The following is a 25448-nucleotide window of genomic DNA, read 5'->3' as shown; positions in this document are numbered from 1 at the left end:
ATGTTACTTTTTCCTGAACAGTAAGTCATCAAGATTTGCGTGAATAAATCATAATGCAGGAGTATTAACCAGGGCCAACTGAGTAGACAGACATGCTCTTTATGCTTTAAAACATACTAAAGTAATGGATACCATATTAAATTATAAACCTTCAGTAAGAAGTCAATTGACAAATAAAAACTGAAAAGTACAAAAAAATCCCCAAAACTTGCCATGTAAACCAGTTGAAGCAATATATTAAAACATATTTTAAAAATTAATAAATTAGAATCATATAAAGAAGCTTTAGAATAACACAGTATTAAAGCCAATTATGTTTTGACAATGTAATAGAACTTTAAAATGCATGTGGTTTGACTCCTTTTGATGATAAAATTTACTCTTTCTTTTGTAGAAAATGATGAGGTCATCCGTGTTTCATATGTTCATACTAAGCATGGTTGCTGTCGATGTGATTGTTGCTGCAAGTAATTACTATAAAGGAGAAAATTTCAAGAGACAATATGATGAATTTTACCTTGCTGAGGTAAGTATGCTGAAACAACTATCTGGGTAATTTTCAAGATAAGCTGAAGTAAAAAATGTGACTGTCAAGAACATTTTAGTATGTAATTTTTTATTCCCTTAAGCATTCCAAGAATACTTTGCTAAGTTGTTCAACTTCCTCTGTCTGACAACGGCTGACAGCTCTATCTTACAACCTTTTGAAAGGTAATTTCCTCAAACAAAATGTTAGTGGTAGTAAGTGGAGGCTTAAGTGTAACATCTGCAGGGAGTGCATGGCTGCCGAGTTGCTATCTTTCTCTAGCAGGAGTGTAACATTCAGAAGAATTTCACTTTAAAAAGATGACAAAACTGTATTTTAAAAATACAGTATAGAAGTTCTTCCTAAATCTTCTTTATTTGGTAGATATACTTAGCTGCCAGAAGGTCCTTAAGCATTACCAAAATAGTGTTACAAATAGTCTGGCTTCAGCAGTCGCAAGAGCGCACCACCAAAAAAAAACATTTATGCAGGCATGATTTTTTTAAAGGAGGAGTCTGTGCTCCTGAACAGTGAAGTGGAGGTACAAGTGACATTTTGACAGGAAGCCTGCTTGAGTCATTAGCTGGTCAAAGATCTTACTGTAGATCAAGAACTAGAGATCCTAGAACCTTGCATACTTGTCTTTTTAGTAATAATTAATTCAGGTAAAGGAAAAGAAAAAAGAAGTAATTGAAGTCTTTGGTACTAATGTACAGGCAAAGCTTCAAATAGATATTTGTTTTTCCTAAATCAAGTGCAATCAATATTGTAGCATTCTTTATTAAAAATACTTATTTCCATGGGCACTGTGAATTGTTACTGTATCAGAGTAAAAAATCACCAGTGCTGAAAGATCACTTCTTTAACCAGTGCACCAGGATCAGTTCTCTGAAAGTGTTGATCACAGTTGCCTGTATTGGGCACATGTCTACTTTATGCTTACTGCAGTTTCCCTGACTTCAATAGTTACACAGTCCTTTGGAGCCAGAGGGGTCATTCTTAGACTAGAGTGCATGATAGCAGAATGTTCCTGGTTGTTTCTCTGCTTTTGGTTGTTGTGTGGTTTTCTATGTCTAAGTATTTTTGATATTCAGACTCACACACCCAACTTTAAGCCCTTTAGTCCATAACAATGCAATGCTTTATGAATCTCTTTAGTTTAAGGAAGGTCGAGTCAATACATATTTTTAATCTTAGTTTTAGAATTTGTATCTGATCTCTTAAAATTGTATGAAGCTGAGAGTTCGTGAGTTCTGGGACAAAAATGAGAGCAAAAAAGCCCGTTAAGCACAGCACCAGAGTTCAAACCTTTAAAAAAGTGCAGATTATAGAGACAGCACTGCTGCATCATTCTCTGTTGTCTCTCATGCTGCTGGGTATGGCTGTATTCTGTGTGAATATTGAGTCAGTGTTGGCACGGACAACAATTACAAGACTAATTGTGAAATGTGTTGTCTTTATTTTGTCTGAAGTTCTAAGTCTATTTGAAAAACTACATGAACATGAAAATTATTATCCTGAAAATAAGACATTGGAATAAAACCAGCAAATGCTGGGTTGTCTTATGACACGCCCCACAGATCTGAGAGTAGAATTGAGGGCAGAGAAACTCATTCTAATCTTTATCAGGGTTTAACCCCAGCTAGCAGCTCAACCCCATGCAGCCTCTTGTTCACTCTTCCTCAGGGGAATGGGGGAGAGAATGGTCAGAGTAAAAGTGAGACAACTCATGGGTTGAGATAAAAACAGTTTAAAAGGTGAAGCAAAAGTCATGCACATAAGCAAAGCAAAGCAAGGGATTCGGTCACCACTTCTCATGGGCAGGGAAACCATCTTCAGGAAAGCCAGGCTCCATCAGCCATAACAGTAACTTTGGAAGACAAACACCATCACTTTAAGCATCCCCCCCCGCTTCCTCTAGCCTTATATGCTGCGCACAATGCGCTGTGGGATGGGATGTCCCTGTGTTCAGCAGAGATCAGCTGTCCCAGCTGTTTCCCCTCCCAGCTCCTTGTGCCCCCCCAGCCTGCTCCCTGGTGGGGTGAGAGGCAGAAAAACTCTTGACTCTGTGCAAACACTGCTCAGCAACAGCTAAAACATCCCTATGTAACCAACACTCTTTCCAGCACAAATCCAAAATAGCACCATACAAACTATGATGGGGAAAATTAACTCTGTCACAGGCAAATCTAGTACAATATCCTTGGCTGGAAACAAATAATTAAGTCAACATTAAAGCCTGAGGCCATGAACTCTTCACAGCAGGCATTTTTGCTTTATCCCCAGGATACAGCAAGTGGAGCCTGGATTCTTAACAAAATGACATTAATTCTATTTATATTCAAAAATAGGGAACACTCTGTTTCCTATTTCTATTTTGGCTCTGAATATATAGTATAATAATGCTTTTATTAATCAGTGGTAGAAACAATATCTTCAACATTTATTTCAAGTATAAAGTTTGCAGGGTTTTTTTTTCCGATAGAAATATTTGCCAGGGTTTATTCAAGGTGAGTATATAATGTAGACTAGTGTATTATAATTCTGTCCTAGAAGCAATGTCCAGTTCGCTTTAACAATATATTTTTCTGTTTCTGCATAGCTTAGATAATTGATTTTTAAGTGGAGAGGTTGTCAGAAAACACATTTGTTTACATTCTACATTTTACATTTCGAAGTATATGAGGTAAAGTATTCTGAGATAGAGAAACGTGGGATTTTTTTATTTGTAAAGCATTTCTTTAATGTCCATTTGTTCGGTTTCCTGGTTTTGTTTTGTTTTTTAAGCCTGTGATGCTTTTACTAGAGGCACTATAAGAATCAAACTAACAAAACCCTAGTATGTTATGGAAGGAGGAACAAAGGAAAGTATCAGAAGAGCAGAAGAGTAAAAAAATCCTGGGAGAGAGGAGAAATTGATAAGCTGCTGTCATTTCCTATTTGGTTGTTGTGAAACTTGTTCTTTGTAGCACAAAGGGTAAACAAAGGAAATATTTTTAAGAGCCTTGAAGAGGCTGAATACTCAAACAATGCAGATTATTCCACAGTGGCTAGTCTGTTTCCTTGGTGAAGAAAACTAGTTGAAGCAGGATGCACTGCTGCTGCTCTGTCTCTTCTATTAGAGTAGGCTACAGAAAGCTTTCCCTTCAGTGGGAGCTGACTTGAGGAGCCAACAGTGGTGAGGATTCCATTTGCTAAAGGAAATGGCCAGATAGATTACAGCAAGCATATCTGGCTTTCTGATACATTTTCCAGAAGTTATGTTGGAAGCTGCTGGCTTTAGGAGAAGATATGTCTAATGAAATATCTCACTTGGTCTGTTCTATGGGTCACATATTAATACATCTGCTTAAAGTCAGTGGGCAAACTAAATGGATTTATTGAGATGCCCAATACCAAGAAAAGAAACCTGTTTTCATTGTTGAAATGAAATTAAAAGGCTCAAGAAGGCAAAGGTTAGACAAGAAGATAAAACAAATTAATCTATACCCAGATCCCATTGTTTGCATAATTTTGTATACCCAGTAGTAATAAGAGATTCTGGCAGGCATTTCAACTTGTATGCATCAGTCCTGCTGATTAGGCAAAACCAGAATTTTAACAGGATGACTCAAAACGCCAGTGCAGTATCCTGGAAAGAGTAGAGTTTCAAACACATTTTGGTAATTTGTAATGAAGATGCTAACTTTAACTGCTCAATACCTAGACAGAATAGTGATGGATGTTTGTTTCTTATGAGTCTTCCATTAAAACATGTTACAGACTAGCTGTCTTATTTGAGTTGCATATGATTCCTACAAATACTGTCTGAATACCAGAGTTCAAAACCAAGTGCTCCTATATAGTTTCTCCTAGATTCCTTTTGTAACCTGCCCCCTTGCACTGCTGCCTTTGGGTAGCTTTTGGCCTGTCCTGGATGAAGGAAGGATTGAATGCTGTGTCAAATCTGGTAGTGAGGGAGGGGCTAGAGGTCTGTGCCCTTAATCCCACTGATCCTCGTTGAAAGAATTCTTGTCATTCCCGACAGCTTGATAACCTTTCAGGTAAGACACAAAGAAAACAGAGTCTGTCACTGTTGGATGCTGACTGATAGTAAGCTCTGCCTCTGCCAAAAAAAGAGGCAAGTGGCTACTAGCAAAATTTAGTGTTGATGAAGGTGTCATTAATACCATAAAGCTTCCAGGTGAAAAAAAGGGAAATAACTATCAGAGAAAGGGCCCATTCCTGTTAGGTCCTCCTTGGCCTCCCCAAAGCAAAACTGACAACACGGTGGAGGGTGGCTGCTCAGTGGCTGCTCATGTCTTACACCTGCTTTTTCTGCTTTGCTGTGTTTGCTTTTGCCTTGTCTCTACAGCAACGAAAGGAATTATTCCAGCTTAAAAAAAAAACACACAAAACTATAAAATTGTATTGCATTTCATGCCTAACAAAAAGTTCTAGTCAGATATTCTGAATCTTCTCCTGTAATTAATTACAAGGAAGGAAAAAATACAAGCTCTGTCAGCAGGAAGACAGGTGTATAAATGTAATCAGATGTTATGCAAACCATTTGATACATTTTTAAGTGCCAGTGGTTTGAATTCATTTGACAAGCATGTGAAATGCAAATGATCCTGCCCACACATTTTTAGAATAAATTAAAATACACTTAACATCATATTTGTTAGTCTTGTTCTAATAGGAAGCCTATGTGCTCTGAAGTGTGTATGTGTGTATTTAAATGGCACTGTTATTCCACCTGCTCTGAGCTAAATTGCAGCTGCTTTTGAACCACCATTCCATTTTGCCTAATTCAATGCTCTTCTTCTTTTATGACTCGGTTAGATGTCTTGTCATTAAAAGTGAGCTTTATTTTTAAGGGTTTTTGCTAAAACATTTTCCTCGTGTCTTAGAGATTTTCATGTAAAGAAGTAGTTTCTTCAAACCTGGCTCTTTGAGATCCCAGAGCACAGGCTGAAAAACTGGCCAGATCCACTTGAGGATAAGGGCATAAAAGCATCCCTACACTGTCTGTGACTGAAAGCACACAAATATTTCTTAGTAGCCTTTCTTTCCTAATATAGTGGTTTGGTCCAAAATACTCATTACTTATTTACCTTCTGTGAGATAAGAATTAGGAGAAAGCAAAGCAGGTAAAAAATTTAAAAGAATATAAAGAACTTTATTAACGGACCTAAAAGAAAGGAAAAAAAAGGGAAAAAAAACCCCACACCTTCAGAACACTTCTCCTCCCCCCACCTTTCTCCCTTCTCCCACTGACAATGTAAGAAGACAACCCTTGAGATTTTCAGTCTGTTTACCACTTCCATAATAACCTTGTTCAGTTCATTTAGGAAGAGGAGTCTCTCTTGCTCATGCTATGGAGATATCTCCACAAGAAATTTTCTCATGGCTTCAGTATCACAAGACAGCCACCCATGTTGGTTCTCTGCTCGCATCATGTGGGAGTCCCTTCTCCCAACTTACAGCTTTCCCCACAACTGCTTTTGAGGGTCCAATCTTGAGCTGTTGGGGTACAATTTTAAGGTTGAGCTGTTCAAAAACAAAGGTTCTCCTCACCCATCTCAGGGAGCATCTTCAGCTCCAGGAACAGAGGCCCTTCTCCTTTCCTGGGAGAAAAGGGTCTTCATCATCTTCATCTCTAGGACTATCTCTGGGAGCATCTCTAGGAACAGAGTTCTTCTCCTTCCGGTTGGAGCAAGAGCCCTCACCACTTCCATCTCTCCCTGTTCAAACTTCTCATCAAATTACAGCTGCTTCAGCATTTGCTTATTCCAGAACAAGTGCTTTTGCTCACAGTTACAGTTTGAACACTCCACCCCACCATGCTTCATGAAATTACAATGGGTACTCTGATATATCATAGTCTATCACCACCATAGCTTCACAACAGAATTTCAGCTTCTAAGCATCTCCTCTTTCTCCTCCCTCAGGGTTTCAGCTCTTCTTTCTTTACTTTATGTCTGCAGGCTTCATCTATTCTGGAGGAAACTTACAGCACTAAAAGGGTTAATCTCACCCAGCCCCGCAGCTGGAGTCGCTTATTGTTGTTGGTCACATGATCTTTGCCTGGCAGCGGGGCAGCTTCAGCTGAATCTTCGGCCACACTGGAGAGGGGGGGAGTGTGTAGAGTCCCGGCTCCACACCGTCTGCACAGAGCAGGGCTGGGGGGACCACAGGTGGAACAGGGCCGCACGGCTCCAGGATGGCTGTGTCTCGGCCTGGCCCTGGCTGAGCAGGGCCTGGCCCGGGCCTGCTGGGCCCCATACAGGCCCAGCCCAGGTACCTCTCCCAAAGCCGGAAGCAAGAGAACTCTTTCCCGGGGTTTGTCCATTCTTAAATGTGGACCACAGAGGCGGTCAAAATTTTAAGTGGCTTAAAAATTGTCAATATTCGAACTAGCCAGTTGATAGGCTCTGTCAGGTCATAGAGGAAGCTGTAAGCACCTCTTTGCAAGAAAATCCGGAGCTGTGCTTGCTAACCCGTGACACCTAAGAAAAAGAAAATCTCCTGATTGATGGAGTGCTATGAAGCATTCTGAGGACATTTGAAGCCTGGTAACTATTTTACATGCCTTGAGGAAGCCATATAATACAGCTGGTAGCAGTGCTTGTAAATAGCTCTGTGGACTAGAGGAATAAACAAAGGACATAAGCTTCATTGTTTCATTTCCATCTCCACTCCTGTTTGTGACAGTCCTGTACACATAAAATATGTAAAGTTTTATTTAGCTATCTCCCAACCTCTCTCTTTCATGTTGGTAAATATATTTTTGATGGACTGTAGAGTTTAAATTTTAAATAATGTAAATACTTAACACAGCATCCCAGAGATTTTCACTGTCAGGGTCAGCATTAAAATCTTAGTCTCTAGCATTTTTATCCCCAGCCAAATTCAGTAGACCTCATGGCCCACAGTCAATTAGTCTCTCCACCTTAACAGACTAATAATGCTAGTCCTCAAAGGAGATGTAAGCTGCATTTTCTTTATTTTTACTGCACTTTGTAAGTATTAGTTGTATTTAGTTGTGATCTAATGTTATTTTAGAGTCTCTTTTAAGTCCCAATGTGTGTAAAGGGTCTGAGGAGAACATTTCTGAGTCACAGAAAAGTGTTTCCATTGCATTTCCTGTCTGCTGGACAGTGTGGAAGAGAGCACCTCAGAGTATATACAGTGGTAAAATAAGAAGGCACATGAGGAAGTGTGTCTAGCCAGAAGGATTTTTGGTAGTGAGAGAAGTAAGAGAAAATAAATCTTGAAGACGTACACCTATCCTTTTGTTTAAGCTGAACATTATGCAATTTACTGTGCAAATATTTCAGGAAAGGCCTCTGGAAGAATTCCAAAGTCATTTAATCACTACAGGTTGATTTCTTCCCTTGTAACTTCCCACCATGTCCAAGTTCTTTAACATTATTGTGAAAATTAACCAATTCTGGACTAACTTCGAATTTCCGCTCTTTTAAAAATTTGTTTTAAGTGCTTAAAAACCATTGCCTCTTTTCTAGCTGTTTTGGTTGTCATATTACTCTGGATGTTTTAGAAAATTGAAGTAGAGGTTTTCAAACTAGAGGCCTTTAAACTTTGGTGTCTTTCTTAAATCTCTTAAAATCCTTCAGAAATCTCATTACTTCATAATTTGAAAAAAAAATAAGTTGTAAGTCATATTTTCTTTTTTATATGTGTATTTAAGTGAAAGATCATCTGGAGGGATTTACTATTTCATGCTTTGCAAATTGTGAAATCTACCTGTCTATGCTGAGTCTAGAAAATTTTATGAAGTGAAATCTATTATTGTTTCTTCTGTTCAGAATATGGTTGGTTTTGTTAAATATTATGAAGATCTTTATTTTTGCCATACAAAGCCCTGATAGACATCATGACATAGAAACTTCTAATTTAACTCAGTGTTTTGAATGCATCTTTCTTATTTTATATATCCGTCTAGGTTGCTTTTACAGTTCTGTTTGATTTAGAAGCTCTTTTGAAGATCTGGTGTTTGGGTTTCACAGGATACATCAGCTCATCTCTTCACAAGTTTGAGTTGCTGCTTGTGATTGGAACCACTCTCCATATTTATCCAGACCTCTATCACTCTCAATTTACATATTTTCAGGTATGATCAGATACTTTTACTTTTTACCCTATATACCAAATTAAAACATTACCCATCCACATTTCACACAAATTTCAATTTTCTCACAGTATTGCCTCATTTTGAGAATAACTATAAAATAACAAATCTCTGCTTTTAACTGTGTTCATTGAGTGGATTTACAAAAATAGGATTCTTTCTAACATTGCTGAGAAGTCCTTTCTGTTTTCAGTAACTCCCATTTCTTATCTAAGCTTCACTGCTCATTAAGTTCTGTTTTGTTTCTTCACTGTTCTTCATTGAGCCTTGACCTTGTACACTGCTGTTTATAACATCACCTTCCAGTAGTGTCCACCACTACTCTCCTGACTGCTCTCCTTGAGGCCTCAGTTCACTTGCTGTTGCTTCTCCAAATTTTCATCTCTGTGGCAGTCACATGCCTAACTAAGATACTGTGGGTCTTCTGAGGTAATTTATCCAGAGTCATCCTAGACTTGGGTTTTATAGTTGTCCATCTATTCCTTATCTAGAGGAAAAGTGTGTTTATTTAGGCTCTTCCTGCATTTTCACTTGGCTGAAGAGCAGGAAAGAGAGACAAAAAAAGACTGATTAATTCTTACTTCTGATTCTTCTTGTCAGCCAGCCCAACCAATTCCCTATTCATGCTCCTTCAAGTGCTTAGGGTTGTTCCAGTTCTGGGAGAAAGCACTGGGATTCATTATGTGTTATATTCTACAGTGCTAAAGAAAGGGGTTTTTTTAAGAATATATATATATTAAAGGATTCATATCTGCCCATTATTCAGCAATGGATTGGCATGGTGAATACGTAATACTCAATAAAGGCAAATAGTAAATCATCAGACAGACTCCTGTCAATAAATGTGATTAGTTATAGAGACACATCTTGTAATCATGAGTACAATATGGGGGAAGCAGTCTCCCCAAGTGTGGGTTGAAATATAATTTTTTTTATAATTTTTATAATTTTCAGATTTCTGCAAATGTCATCCTGTATTTTTTCTAAATGGTTCTGCAGACCTGCTCAAGAAAGCTTTCAGGATAAAAAAAATCTATTTTGCTTTCACCTGATATCATTTGAAGACTTTTAAGTCATTCTGGCTTTGATTTTCCTGTCCAAATATGTAGAATGTTGTTACTCAGTGCAGCATGATACATCTAAGGTGCAAGAAAGGATGATCTGTCAGGAGTATGCCATTGCACTCTTGTGTCAAAAGTACACAGGGAGCATAGCTGGGAGCTCTCAGTTAAAGCAGTCAGCAACTTAGTTAATAATTGGTCTGTATTAAAACATAGTCCACTTATGACTGGTGGTTTCTTTGTAAGAATTTTTAGTATAAAATATGAATGTTGGACTAAATGGATGATGTCATCACTAACTCATAGGATTGAAAGTGTAACTAAAATGTAACCAGATGCTGATAATAAAATAATGTCTTTTTAATTGATTTAATTAGTTTAGTGGAGCAGTGGTGGTGGCGGTGGTGGTTTTTTTAATTACACAGTGCTAGCTTTTATGAAAATTTCAAGATGCGATTTTTTTTCCAAAGTCTATGAAAGACATACGTTTTACAAGCAGAAACACCTGCTACACTGAAAGATTTGGGTTGTATTTTGCAATCCAAATCCCCTAGGGGGCAAATGATTGGAAGGTTTCAGAACACCTTTGATGTCAGCATGTAAGGTACACACAATACTCCTCCACAGTTAAGTTCTGGGCAAGCTAGATAACACATTTTCAAATCAACCGAGGTCAAAAAGTCTTTTTCACATGAATATGTCTTAATGTTAGGCAGATTTCCAGGCATTTAGGTATTCATGATGACAGGGTAAATGTGTTCCTTGTCAGCCAACAAAACAGATTACTGAAAACAGAAGTCCTTGACACATTCCAGAATAGCAAGCATGAATTGTTGTTTGGCTTGTCTAGTCCTCCTTGCATACATTTCAGTTTGCATTATTCATTAGTCTGTATCATTACCTTTTGCCAGCACATCGCTCACTCTTTACTACATTGGCTACTGTCCACCCTCCCACCTATCTTCCTTGCATTCACTGTGCATTCATTCAAGGCACTTTGCAAAGCCCTCTGTGAAAGACTACAGCAAAGGACTGTTACATGGCTATAATCTGTAGGACATAAAATCAGTGGAGAAATGACAGATTTTGCATATTATTGCAGAGATCTGTAATGAACCAGCATAAAAGGGAGAGGTTTAAACAGAATTAAACCTATACTGGACTGAAGTGATGGTATTGTATTTGTGCTTGGGGAAAATACTGCTGACTCATTTTCTGAATAACTATCATCCCTTGCAGGAGATGCAGCCATTATTTGTAACAAAGCTGTGGTTCCTCTTTTGCATTACTCATTTTGATTTGTTTTTAATATATTTTTAAATCTAATCCAAATAGTGCATCTTCTACAGCTCCTAAATTTAATACAATTTGCAGCCCAATTATACAAAATGCATAAATTCATTAGAATGTACTTTGGCTAGATTCAATTTGTCACCTAATGAAAATAAATGAAGAAACCAAACAGTATCAATAAGCTTAGTGTGTTGCTTAAAGGTCAATTAAAGTTCTCCAAAGAAAAGGGAAAAAAGTAATGCAGATAATTGAGTTTATCTAAAACACCACTCAGAATATCAACTAGTATGAAATCTTCTCCCCACTGGGGTTTGTGTTGAAACTAGCATTGATGGGAGCAGAGCTAATATTTACACCGTGAGTAAATCTTGTAAGTAAGAAGGCACCGTGTTTACATGTTAATGGTACTTGGAAATCTCACTCATCTCACTGTCTGCCTTAGTAGCCAGTTTCATGAACTCAGATTATATGTAATGTAGTCAAGGTACCAATATGAAACAAAGGACTTTATTTCACCTTGTGCTAACGTTGTGTAAATTAAGCTGTCCAGTGTAACCCTGAATCTAGGACCCTTGTTTGTCTTTGCCACAGAAGACAGCAAAGGCTCATCCTGTCTCACATAAGGGCTCTGGTGTGCTTGGAGTAAGCTGCTCTCTTGAGCGGACCCTCTCTCTCTCCCCTTTGGTAGTTGAATCTAGATGATAAGCATATTCTGCATACCTTACAAATGGGTAGGAGATAAGCTTCATGTGAAGTCCAAAGGTATACATTATTAGAAAGATACAGGGTACAGTAAACTCATTATATGAACAACTTCTGTCATACTTATTTTCTTTCCAAAAACAACATAGTAATAGTATTTGACTTGTACATAAGGTCAGCCAATAACTGCACTGCAATTCCTACCTTTTAGTTCCTGTATGATTCTTGTGGAAATCCAGGTAATACCTTGGAATAGAGTCTTTTTCTTCCTAAGAATTGCAGAATCTCAGTTGCCCCATGCGCTGTCTGGTGTCTTCAGCAACTACTGTTGCTGCCACTGCCCTTGTTGATACTGATGTTCATGTCAGTGTGTCAACATCAATGGCAGAAACAGGAAAATCAGAATTGTGAGCAGCTCTTTCAAGGTAGACTCAGCAGTGAATGGGTGAGGAGTTCCACACAAGGTCAAAGTTTTGCTGCCACTGCTGAGAGGTCTGATATGTCAGGGGCAAACAATACTGTTGTGTGATACTGAGTTTTTCTGATACTGAGAAGCACCACCCAAAATTTCCCATGCTATATATAATATGAAATATTATAAAAAATAATTTATGCTCATTACCAAATTTGCTAGGTTATGTGGTATGTAATGCCAAACAATTTTGCCTCAGGTCACTGAAATGGAAAGATGATCTGTGGAAGAAGACTTGGCAGTTCTTTATGTGAATATTTAACCTGGTATAACAAATATCATAAAATCAGAGAAATCTTAGTTGGAAGAGGCCTTTCAACGCCATCTCATTGAGCCCACTGCTCAAAGCAGAGCTTTCATCAAAGACTGTTCAGGATGCTGTCCATTTAGTATAATAATGACATTTTAACAGTGATGATAATCAAACTGGAGCCATTTACCTAGCCCTTCAGGAGATTCTCAGTTACTAAATCCAGACTGATGTGCTTTGACTCCTGTCTGGAGCTGTTCTTGTGTTTGGTAGCACACTATAAACCTCCTTCGGTCTCTAATTCCACATTGCATTCAGATTTAATATCTGTGATGTGTTTTGTCTATTTTTTTTGTTCCCTTTGTTACCCCAAAGCTGGCTTTACCCAGTTGCATTTCTGCAATGACTCTTCACGGTCGGTGAGTTAACTATAGCCTTGGAGACCTTGGGTCCTCCCATGCCTGTACTATCATCCCATGCCTGTATGCCTCAGTGCTGCTTATGTCCCAGGTTTTGTGGTTTTAACCTAACACACAACTTGCCGTCTGTTACAAGTGGTAGAAACTTGATATTTATTGGTCTACAAGGCTGCAGGTCCCTTTTTGGCCATTAATGTCTGATATTTTGAACATTGTTGATTAATGTGATCATCGAATAATTGATACAGTTGCATTTTTCTCTTTCCTTGCAGGTTCTTAGAGTAGTTCGCCTTATAAAGATTTCTCCTGCTTTGGAGGATTTTGTGTATAAGATATTTGGACCAGGAAAAAAACTTGGGAGTTTGGTAGTATTTACTGCCAGCCTTTTGATTGTAATGTCAGCAATCAGTTTACAGATGTTTTGCTTTGTGGAAGAGCTGGATAGATTTACAACCTTTCCAAGGGCAAGTATAAAAAGCACTGATTACTCATTCCTTGTTACTATTTTCTTATAATGGATATTTTCTTACCATGGATGGTGAACTTGGCAGTGTTTGGTTAATGATTGGACTCAATGATCTTAAAGGTCCTTTCCGTCCTAATGATTCTGTGATTCTGTCGTGATTTAACCTGGCCAGTAGCTAAACATTACACAGCCACTTGTTCAATCCTCCCCCTGCAGTGGGATAGGGGAGAGAATTGGGGAAAATAAGTAAAATTTGTGGGCTGAGATAAAGAAATTTTAGTAGGACAGAACTGGAAGGGGAGACAATAGTGATAAAAGAATTAGAATATACAAAATCAGTGGCTCACAATGCCATTGCTCACTATATGTAGACCGATGCTCAGCCTGCTCCCAATTTGCAGCCTCTAACCAGTTTTGCCCCCAGTTTATATGGTGACCATGATGCCATATGGGATGGGATATCCCTTTGGTCATTTGGGGTTGGCTGTCCCGGCTGTGTCACCTCCTAGCATCTTGTGCACCCTCAGCCTGTTCGCTGGTGGGGTGAGAGGCAGGAAAGGCCCTGACTCTGTGCAAGCACTGGTCAGCACCAACTAAAACATCAGAGCATTATCAACATCATTCTCATCTTAAATCCAAAACATAGCATTGTGCAAACTACTAGGAAGAAAATTAGCTCTATCCCAGCCCAACCCAGGACATACTCTATCATGTGTGTTACATTAGCAGTCTTCCTTTCCTTCTGCAAAACATGAAGCAGTTTATCTCCATATGTATAGATTAAAAAATTGTATTTTCTGGGTGTAATAGTCTTCCTGTAGTCCTTCTGTAGTGAAAGCCATCTTTCCTTGAGATAGGTATTCTATTTGTGCTGTCAAGGGAACATAGAGGAATTTTACCTATGCACCGTGATGATGACACAACACACTATATGGCTTAACAGTACTCTAGCATGTTACAGGAAGAGGATTCATATCCACAGGCACAAATATCAATCCAAGAATTTATGTAAAACATGTCTACACATGAGTTATATCTTCATATTATGAAAGTGGTTGTTCTTGATTTGTACAGGAATGCTTGTTTTGCATGGAGTTATAAAACCTGTCTGCATTGACATAGTAAGTGTTTGCCTTTTGGGTATAAATAATGGATATTTACAGGCATTGTGCTAATTCAGAACAGAACATTGAAAATCAGTGGAAATTGGAGCTAATGTATTTATTGAAGCACACTGTTCTGAATGAAAATAATGCAGTTTCTTTAATAGTGGATTAGACTGAGTGTACATGGATTGGTTCCAGTGACAATTTATTTGTTTCTGTCATTCCAGTTTGGTTATCCAATATATCTATTTTAGTGAAAGTGCATTGGTTGGAACAATTAAATAACAATGAATAAGGCAGCCTCAAGGGTCATGCATTTAGTGAACAAAATGGCTAAACAACAATTTGTAATTATCAAGCTTCAACTTGATGTATGGGAAGCTGGCCATCAAATGTGAGACAAAAAAATACCTACCCACAGGGAATAATGTGACACCATGCTTTCTGTTTTGAAAAACATGCTTAGAAAAGCAGCCGGTAGAATTAGATATTCAGTATAATTCATTAAATGCTGAAGAAAGGAAAAAATGAAATAAAATTTAAGCTTTCCTAATTAAGTCAGGTCTCTAAATCAGGTGATATTACCACCATATTCTGTGCTCAATTCCCATGTAAACCTTCTGAAAAAAACTTCAAACTGCAGGTTTCAAATCACCATGGAATTTTGTTTTAGGATTATTTTATTATTTGTGCAAAATGTCAGTGAAAGTCCTGAAAGAATAATTGTAGTATGACTAAGACAGGATTGCAATCACCTGCACATTTTAACTAGATAAATTGATACAAGTACCTGAGAAAAACCCACTTGCAATGAAAAATTTCCAATTTATATCAATACATTAGTAATGTTTTGGATTATTTTGAGCATTTTAATCTGCTGCCATTTAAGCTTCAATAAGGTCTTCTAGCATATTGAATTTTAACAGGTGTATGAAAATACTAAATCCCTGTTTGAAGGGTGATAAAATATTCTCTCCAGCAAATTAAACCATGTTTTTACAAACAGAGAATGTCTTTACTTGTCTTCTATTTTCTGACTTAAGTTCTGGAAAAAGAAAAGAGCTGTTAGCAACAATGCAAGAGTGTTCCAGCAATACTGAATTGAAATTATACTTTTCTTACCATAGCCAGAAGCATGAGTATCTCATTATTTATTTTTTTATTTGTATTCATATTCACCTTGTTATATTTGTTTCAGAAGTGTAAAATTTACAGTATGTGGTTTCTTTTTGCAGTTTTATAGTGCAGCATCTCTTAAGAGGTTAAAATTTAGCGAAAATTCTGTACTCAAAATTGTGATTGATGGTGTGAAATAGTGGTATCCCTCTAAAGGAGTGTGTCCTCCTAGCAAAGTCTGGGGAGTTGTCACATTTTCTGCCCTGAATAAAGATCACTGAATCAGTTTGCAATAAGACAATTATAATTATTTTCAAAACATAACTGAAGACAGAATATATAACATATGAGATGATATGAAGTCTGCAATACCAGAATTTGCTAAGATAAATTATTAAGAGCTTACCCTCAAAGAAGAGCAGACCTTAAATAGCCAGGACTGTTACTGTGAGTTTTTTTCAGTTGCAAATACAGAGATGACAAGCATGATGACAAAAATGGTGACACTAGAGGCTAAATTTTGAGTTTGTATATTAAAGTGCTTTCTACACTGAAAGAGACAAAACCTAAAATAATTTTGAAACTAAGTGCTTTATAAGAAGGCACAGTATGGGTTTTGGAACAAATAGACCTCCTCCTTTTGCTAATGCCTCTAAATTGCATGTTTTCACATGGTTTCCTGATGAAAATCAATAGGCGCAAGAGCTCACTGTTGCCATAGCTACTAATTTCACCCTTCTTTTGGCCATTACAACATGCCAAATGGACTGGCTTTCTCTCTAATACTAAGTATAAAAATATAGATGTTTGCTTTACTGTTTTTAACCAATCTGCCATCTCTTATTTTTGCACATCTTCTTCACCTGCACATATTGAGCCATGAGGAAGGACAGGGCCCCCTGAAGAAGGAATGGGAGGGGGAAACTGTTCAAATAGGTGTAAGGCGGCCGCTAAGAAAATTCACTGTATGGAGAACAAAACACATTGTTAGTGTCCCTGACTTCCATGCCCTGGTTTCTTTTGGAGTTTGGGGCCATGTGCTGACTGCTCTGTGTCTCAAGTTACAAAGTTGGGAATTCTGCCCTTCTTTTAAATGGGTCAACACAAGATGAAAGCCAGGCCCAACTGATCACAGCAGCAATAATCCCTGAGTTTTCACAAAACCAAGTCTCTGCTCCTAGCCTTGAGCTTGGAGAAAGTTCATTATGTGAAATACTAGTTCAATCTAAGCAACACATATTAAGAAAAGATGAACAGTGCAGTCTTAATTCTCTGATGAAGTTAAAATCTCAGTATCACTGCCACATTTTTACAGGACGGTTACTCTTCTCTCAGGGCATCACTGAGCCCTCATGACTGTGTCACAAGGAAAACATAAGTTTATGCTGGTAGAACAGTTTGCAAGGATGTTACAGCAATGTCCTAAACCCCCTTAACTTAATTTGAAGTAATTCCAATGATTGTAGAACTGCTTCTATGAATTAGGCCAGTGGAATTTGGTCCCTAAAATTTTGTGCACAAGCACCAGTTACAAGACAAGTGCATTATAATTCTAAGTAATAATTTGTGTGACACCACCCCTGTAACAGTTGGACAAGATGTCAGAACTGGCACTTTGGCTCATATATTCTACCAAACCTTTGCCAATCTTACGCTATAAATAAAAAGGTAGTTTGACTTCCATCATCAAAACAGCTCATTAAGTAACAGGGCATAAATACTCAAAGAAATTGACAGTCTTTTCTATAACACAAATTAATTCAGAAAATCACCATTTGCATAAATTTCTAAGTCTCGTCTTCACAGATGTTGATTCTGTCAGCTGGTTGCATTTCAAATTAATTTTAAAATAAACAGTGGGAGGTACACCTTTCAGCTTAAAATAACTTGCTCTAAAGAAGATTGCTTGGTGCAAAGCACATATTCATTGTGCACTGCTTTATTTACTTAAAACTAATGTTTTGCGTTGTACTGGACTTTAATGTTATAATGAAGTGCTTAAATTATATTGAAAGGCCATTTTATAAAACTATATGCTTTATGCACAACTGGTTTGGATGGAAGATTAGATTTTTTGACGTTAGAAGAATTTCTTCTCCACATTAATCTAGTGCTTGTATTAATGAGGAGTCCACAACATAGTATTGAAGGTATTTTTATACCTTGAAGAATTAAGTAAAATATGTATTTTCTAAAAGCAGTAAGCTGTGGCAGTTAAGTGTGGTTCAGAAGAAAGGATACTGCACTAGTTAAGTTATCCAGTCCCTCAGGTGTTTTTAAAGCTAGCAGTGGGATGTATTACTTAATGTAGTGCCCACCTTATGCTTCAGCAAGGAGTGCCACACCAGCCAGGTGCAATGGCCACTGGCTCCAGGGATGCTCTGAGTGCAGCCAAATGACAGCTGCCTGGTTTAGCTTCAGCTCCCCATTACAGAGGGAACCTGAGACCAAGAAGCAGTGCTGAGCACTTTAAAATATGTATTCTTTAAATCAACAAAGGAGAAAAAGCTTTAGTGCTAGAATCCTTATCTGTGGTCAATAGAAGAATGGACAGGCAGTATCAGTGGTCTTCTGATACTGTTTAGTCAACTTCCTTCCTGCTTCCAGCAGACTTTCTCCAAGGCAAGCCCTGGTTACAGACATGGAAATTGTTCTCTCCAACTGGGCACTCCAAAAAGGCAGTGTCTTTTATGCAGTGCCTGCGTAACAAGATGCACTGGATTAGATTGTCCCTGCCTTACCCAGTCCTGTTACACCATCCTAGCATGCTTTGTACTTGCAGGCCCTCCTTTGAAATGTTAGGCAGATAGCCCTTGGTATATGCTTGATTTCATGATACAGAAACAGCATGTAGCAAGTCATGCCACATCCTCCTTATTATTTCAGATAATTTGAACCAGCTTCTTGTCACCACATATTAATGATTGTTAGCCATAGGGATCTCACATGGGGCCGAAACCAAGTGCTGTATACATGCACATGGACAGTCTTCTCTAGAGTAAATTTGCTTTCACTGCAGGTGAGAAGTCACAACCCGGAGTGGACTCCCTTAGGGGTGAGGGTATAACCTTAATGGTTCTGTTTGCATTGGAAGAAACTGCTAAGAGAAATAATTTTTTTGTTTGAAAAACTCTATAAACTTGATAAAGAGCCCAAGCGAAGTATTTTCCTGTGGTTTATAATAATAATAGAAACTTGAAGTCTCCCACCAGTTGTTTTTGCCAGCAGCTTTAAAAATAAATTAGACCCATTTCATTGTTTCCCAAGCACATAACTTTGTATAGCTACATGTTTTCAGCTTTTCCAGCACAGGTTTTAGCTCAGGGTAAGTTGATGTGAAGGGCTGTCTGGATACTGTTTTCTCATGGGTTTGACAAGAAGAATCCTCTTCTCTTTGTGCCATTGCATTAATGCATTAATCTGCTGCTGCTGGGCACACTGAGCACAGATCTAATATATCCTTGGAACTGTGTTAACATCTTGAATTCTAGGAATCTTATTAGCTGTAAGCTGCACTGTTGATGTCTTCAGTTTCTAGCCCTTTTTGGTTATGCATAAACTTCAGTTAAGATACCAGCTTTGATCTTCACTGTCTGGGAAGAGAATGCTTTGGATGTCAGGCAAAAGCAAAAGAAACTTATACAATAGTTTGGCCTCATTGATACCATACTCAAATTTCTGTTTCCTAGGCAGTGTGCATTCCTCAGTGTCTGTATAGGATGTACATCTGCAGTTACACATTGCTCACATTGAGTTCAATTCTAGTTGGTGCTGCAGGCTCCAGCTGGGGTTTCAAAGGTATCTGGGTTCTAGGCTTATCTGCTTTCATATGTTCCTATGGCTAAATAAAGTTGTTTGAAACATTCCCATTATTTCCTATATTTTTGACATGTATACCTGGTCTCAAGGAATTCGAAAATGTTACAGAAGTTCCACAAAAAATGCTATTTACAAAATATAGAGGAAAAAGTCTGATTGGCTGAATCAAGAGACCTTGCTGTGTGTTGGTTATTCTCATCTGTGGAGTGCCTAAAACACTTCCGCTATCAAGATAACATAATTTATGGTCACATTTAATTGTAACACTTTATTATAGGTATATTTGTAGAGAGGGAACATGGAAGAAAAAGCATAATCAAAAAATCACAATAGAATATAACATTCAAAACAATGATCCCTGATGCTCAGGATATTTAGCCTATTTTTTCAGCACTGAAGAAAACCAAAAAGTTCTTTGTATGGGCTAATGAAACTTGGACTATGTTACAAATTGCAGTTTACAGTTCTGTCAAAGACCAAGCTATTTATTTCTCCTTTAGCTCATGAATAGCCTTTCACTTGGCTTTAAAAGTAAAACACATTTGTTAAGGTTTAAATAAGCAAACCAAAACAGGTGTTCTGCTCTGTAAAATCAGTTTTAGGAATGTGTCAATAAAACCGTATTAGTATAATTTGTTAATATGTTTGCAATTTTCTTTCTTGCAGGCATTCATGTCAATGTTTCAGATTCTCACACAGGAAGGATGGGTGGATGTCATGGATCAGACACTGAATGCTGTAGGACATATGTGGGCACCAGTAGTTGCTATATATTTTATACTATATCATCTCTTTGCTACTCTGGTAAGTTTTCACTTAAAATTTGTGCTGTGTTTCATTTACTTTTGAATTATTCTCATAGCTCTTGTATTTCTTATTATTCTCAGCTAGTTAAAACTAATTGTGGTGCTCATTTTTAGCATAGGTGGCTTTTTTAGTTTGTGGATGTGGTAGAATAAATTTACCCTTCAGCCATGTGACATGAGGTGGTGACCTTTGTTCTGCTGTGAGGTGTTGTTCTTCTTAGATCCAATATAATTGTTATCTGTCTTGTACCTTCACAGCTCTAATGCTTTCAGAGTTAAGTGATTTTATTTATCATGTAGAACTGGTCTCCTCAGCTTTCACTGTATTCTCTTTGCAGCAGCAATTAAAGTGAGAAGTGTAAAACCTTAAGATACAAACTCTTAACTAGTCATCCCTACTGTCCTGTTGCCTGATACAAAATCAATGCATGGAAATGTGATATACTATTTGTGATATACTATATGTGATATAGTATATCAATCAATAAATGATGAGAATTAATACAGCAGTTCCTGCATGTAAACAGAAATGTGGATTATGTTAAAAAAACAAAAGCCAGTGTTTCTTTCTGTATGCATTTCAAATGGAATTATTACCTTCTTTTATAGAGAAAACGGGAAGGAAAACATCTCTTTGGTTATCCTATATCAATAAGGGCTTGGTACTTTATTTGAATACCAACACAGAGAAAATACCACAATCAGGAAAATAACCATTTTATGCACCCTTAATTCACTCCTACTATTGCTCATTTTGTGTTTTCCATTCACTGCAGGTTTTGATGCACTTATTCTTATTTTCACTTTCTTCATTCCATTTTCTTCCTTTGCTCAGATGTCTACTTACATAAGGTATTAACTGTATTTATACAATCTCCACCAGCTTGTATCTACTTCTTTTACATTACAGTGTATTTCACTTCTAAAGACTGAATAATTGGACAACAGTTGTGGGTGTAATGGATTCCTTCATATGGATTGAATACTTGACCACTTTATAAATGGCAATAAAGTGCATTTCATGCTCTTAGAGCTGCTTAATCACATTAAAGTATAAGCCCAACAAATGTATGTATCAGAAAATACAGAGGACATGTAATTTGCTCACAAGGGTCAGAAAATACAACTTTTCATGCTGGAGTGATCTTTAAAACTCCATGGGAATTGCGGTTAAAAAGCAAAAGGGAAGTGAGCTTTTGGTCATGGATTTGAAAGCAGTTACTTGTATTGTAAGAGAATCTTATTGATGTTTTTTCAATTCTTCATCAAGGACATTTTCTAATCAGGAATCCGTTTTTACTTCTTAGATGAGTATTAAGCAATTCCATGAAGTAAAATTGTGTCAAGTGACCTATCTGCTAAAAATTCATATCTTAGTTGAGAAATAATTTAGCTGTAAAAACAATTTTAGTATTCTACTTTATGTTTTCTATTTTGAAAGAGTCATCTGGGACTTCCAATTTGTTTACTGAAAGCACTGATTTTGCTAGGAGTGAAGTCACTTTTCAGTACACCATCCTCAGTCCTTTGGCAGGGAATTTGCATTTAAATGCACAGTTCTTGCTTTGCTCCATAAGGGTACACTTTTCTTCTCATTCACCTATGCAAATTCCACATGAATGAAGAAACCCTGCAAAGATAACTTTGCAGAATTATCTGGGCTTACAAAATTGTTAGTTTCAGTTCTAAGATCTTCCTCAGACCTTGGAAGGGAAAACTGTGTAGGACACAATTGTCTGTAGGCAAAAGAAATTTGAAAGAAAATAACATGGAACTGGTTAGGGAGCGTGAAAATGGTTGAGCTGCTACTAAAACCAAAAAGAAGCATTCTAAGAATAAACAGCCATCAGTGAATAACAAAAATGAAATGAAGAAATTACTTTCATCAACCGGAAGAGGGGGGACAATTAAAATTGAGAATGATAATTGCAGGCATTTGGCATAGCAGACTGTAGAGACTTGGAAAGAAATTAATAGGTTTCACATTAGAAGGCAAAAGAAAACTAAAGCTCAAAAAAGACTCCGTCTCTTGGAAACAAGGACTGTCATTAGTTGAGATGGCGGCAGAGGAAGTTAACAAATAGCAAGTTTGCATTTAACTTTTCTTTTGTGGTACATTGTCTTTGGTTCTTGTTGGAAAAAAGCAAAAAGGGAGTTAATGAAAGTCTTGTCTGGATACATATCAGTGCCTGAATCAGCAAGACTGTAAGGGGTGATACATTTAATGAGTACTGTATGTCTTTTTAGTATGGAACTGAACTTCCTTAACTGGTATGCTTTGAGCAGCGTGTACTGGAGTTTCATGGAATGACCAGGATGTCTGAAGAAGGAAAACACCATACTGTAAAATCTTGACGGAATTATAGCAAAACTGTTCATTAGCAACTAGGGATCAAAGTAGTTTGTGTGTGACAACCCATCCTTAAGATGAAGGAGGTACCTAAGATTCCTTAATGCTTGTTGGTCAAGAGGAATGACAAAAGTCAGAGGGTCCACAATCAATCAGAAAGTTCCAGTTGGCATGGAAATTAGTATGTTGACTGTAGTATATGACCTACTATATAAGCACAATGCGGTGGATTTTGAATAAAGAGGTAAGGTGAAAGGGAAGAGAGACATTCAAGAGGTATGGATGAATTAAATAAAGAAAGAGAGACAGAAAAGGAGAGAGAAAAAGACATCACTAGTCCTGTTTCCAGCGTTAATCCAGCTGGGGGAATGCTGAGCCTGGATTTGGCATCGATCTAGCAGCATCCATCTGGCTCATGAGATGTCCAGAATCCTGGGGGTGATTATCCAGCTAGTAAGTGTAAGTCCAGCTGTGTCGGTACGGCCAGTGGGATGTATGTCCAGGGTACTGGAGGGTGCTGCCTGGGCTTGGGGGGGAACATTTTAATGGACAGGTTTCTCTCTTTTTATGCTAATTAATTATCTTGCACAGTCTGTTCAGGCCTTCTGGAAATGGGTTAGAGGGCTTTGGAGGTCTGTGGTGGTATCAGGTCCCACCCTACAGTCCATGCCCATGCCTTGCCCATATCCATGTCAAGTCATTCTTGCGCTTGCACTGTACTGTGTTGTGTTTCAGCTGGTGGAAAAGTGCTGCCCTATCTCTGCCTCACCCCCATTCTCCATCTAAACCTTGTTCTTTCCTCTGGCATTTAATACCTATAGTTCTTGATTATTACCAATGATTTTTGCCTGTCATTACTAAAAGTCCTTGGCTGGCTCCACAGCCATCCAAGTGTTTGAGACATACATCTTGTTCTGGGAATTGAGTGCTCAAAAGGATCTCACTTTGGACCACTGTTTATAGGATCATTACAGAGTGGGCTTTAGTCATAGTAATTTTCCATCCTGGCCACAACTTGAGTCAGCAGCTTTCTTTGAAGGTTCAACAACAGAAATATTACTCCTCTTGGGCTGTTTTGCAGGCAAGAAAAATATTTTTCCCAGGCTGTTCACTAAACATCAGGTGCTCATTAGACACCTGTTAGTTCCCTGTTTAGGGAACAGTATTTCTGATAAGCTCAAGAGGGGCTTAGTCCGAGTGCAGTTCATCGAGGCGTTTTCTAATGAGCATTTCTCAGATCATAGTGTCACTTGAGTGGCATGAGGGGGTGCATCACCACTGTCCATCCTGAAACTAAAGGCAGCTTCCCTGGGCCTCTATATTGTGCCAGGGATTATGTATTTTATCAGAATTCTGTCTTGTGTTGCTGTTCTGAATGCTGTCTTTTTTTCTACTGTTCGTAATAGTTGGATCACTGAAAATTATATGTTCTATTGTTTATGTGGCACATACAATTTGTCACTTTGAATAAGTGCAGGAAATTCTACATATTGCTAAAGCCAGCTTCCTGTTAAAAGAACACTGTTTTTTCGAAACTCTGACTTTTTTGAAAGTTATGGGCCAGAGTCCTTCCTATGTCTTCTGAACCTTTATAGTTCATGGAGGGAAAGAAAATCCTGCCTTGGAATAAGGTCCACACACTCAACTCAGATACAGTTTGAGTTCCAAACCCCTTGTCTGGTAAATGAACCCACTTAAATTTCATTTCCTATATAGATGGGGAATAAATTTCCAATATGACAGGTAAACTTACACTTCATTTAAAAGTAGTGGTGGAAGGATATGTTTGCTGTGGTTGTCACGCAGTGGTCCAAGACCACAGAAAAATTCTATGCCTGTACCTCTCTTAAAAAAAAGTTAGGTTACCTTCTGGTACCTCTCTGGTATATCAGAAATTGGTGCTTGCCTGTAGAAGCTCAGTGTGTTTGAGAATGTTTACATCAAACTTCAGAGACTAAAACCTTGGCAGTTGCTGAGAGCTGTTGACTTATGTATATATACATATTTACTGCCTTAATACAGAAGTTTTCTGATTATGTATGCTGATATATCCTCTGTCACCTACCATACTCTCCTAATTTTGTCTGCTTCTCAGCTATGTCAGTCACATTTTCAGCTTCTTTGGCCTCTGGTCAGTATCTGTAGACAAGGAAAATGTAATAATCTGATACTGATACACACTTTTTTTTCTCTCCCTGGGATTCTTCCTCCTAGAAACATATCTAAACAATATTTAATGTAGAGTAAATGGAGGTACATGATTTTCCTGTCCTGTGACATGAGTTTCCTATTCATGTGATGCATGCAAATAACAAAGCAGCTTACTTTTCTTCCAAAGTGGAGTTAGCTACTTTTCACAGAGGCACTCTGAGCATAAAGAAAGTCCATAAAGTAAATGACTGTCAGGTGGCTAAAAAGTCACACCTTAATTGAAAACCACCTTAGCTTTACAAGATATTTTGGGATTTTGCTTTGCATTTATTTTACTATTATTGTTATTGTTGTTGTTATTTCTGATTAATTTAATTTCCTCTTCATGTGTAGTACGTTTTAAGGAGTATATTGTTAAACATATATAATGCATTGATCATCAAACCTAGAGTTGAGCGTTTTTAAACTCATACTAATTGCATGGTAAGATAAAAAACAATTTACTACTTGCAAAATGGCTAGTAGATATACAGTAGCAGGTGATACTAGTTCAACAGATGTCAAAGCAAGAATCGTGTTTACATCAGCAGGGCCACCATTTTTCCGTATTATTTAACAGTACTTCTTAAGAAAAATAAGATAAACTTTAACAAATCATTTACAATTGTTTTGTAGATTCTACTCAGCTTGTTTGTTGCTGTTATTTTGGACAACTTGGAACTTGATGAAGATCTAAAGAAACTTAAACAAGTAAGAATGTTTTTATTGTGCTTGAAA

The 25448-nt window shown here is 37.7% G+C and overlaps 1 protein-coding gene across 1 annotated transcript; it reads left to right on the top strand.

The window, feature by feature from the left end:
• Positions 1-394: 394 nt before the first annotated feature.
• On the top strand, positions 395-25448 carry LOC121673374 (sodium leak channel non-selective protein-like; the record flags this gene model as incomplete). Its single annotated transcript, XM_042046635.1, has 5 exons — positions 395-526; positions 8475-8642; positions 13130-13321; positions 20031-20168; positions 25347-25448. Coding segments are annotated over 5 exons (732 nt in total), but the record flags the coding sequence as incomplete, so codon positions are not given.

This window comes from Corvus kubaryi, unplaced genomic scaffold, assembly GCF_017639235.1.
Source record: "Corvus kubaryi isolate FWS band 111438036 unplaced genomic scaffold, C.kubaryi_AGA036_p1.0 65369, whole genome shotgun sequence".
NCBI lineage: Eukaryota > Metazoa > Chordata > Aves > Passeriformes > Corvidae > Corvus > Corvus kubaryi.
This window is presented reverse-complemented; position numbering and strand designations above follow the sequence as displayed.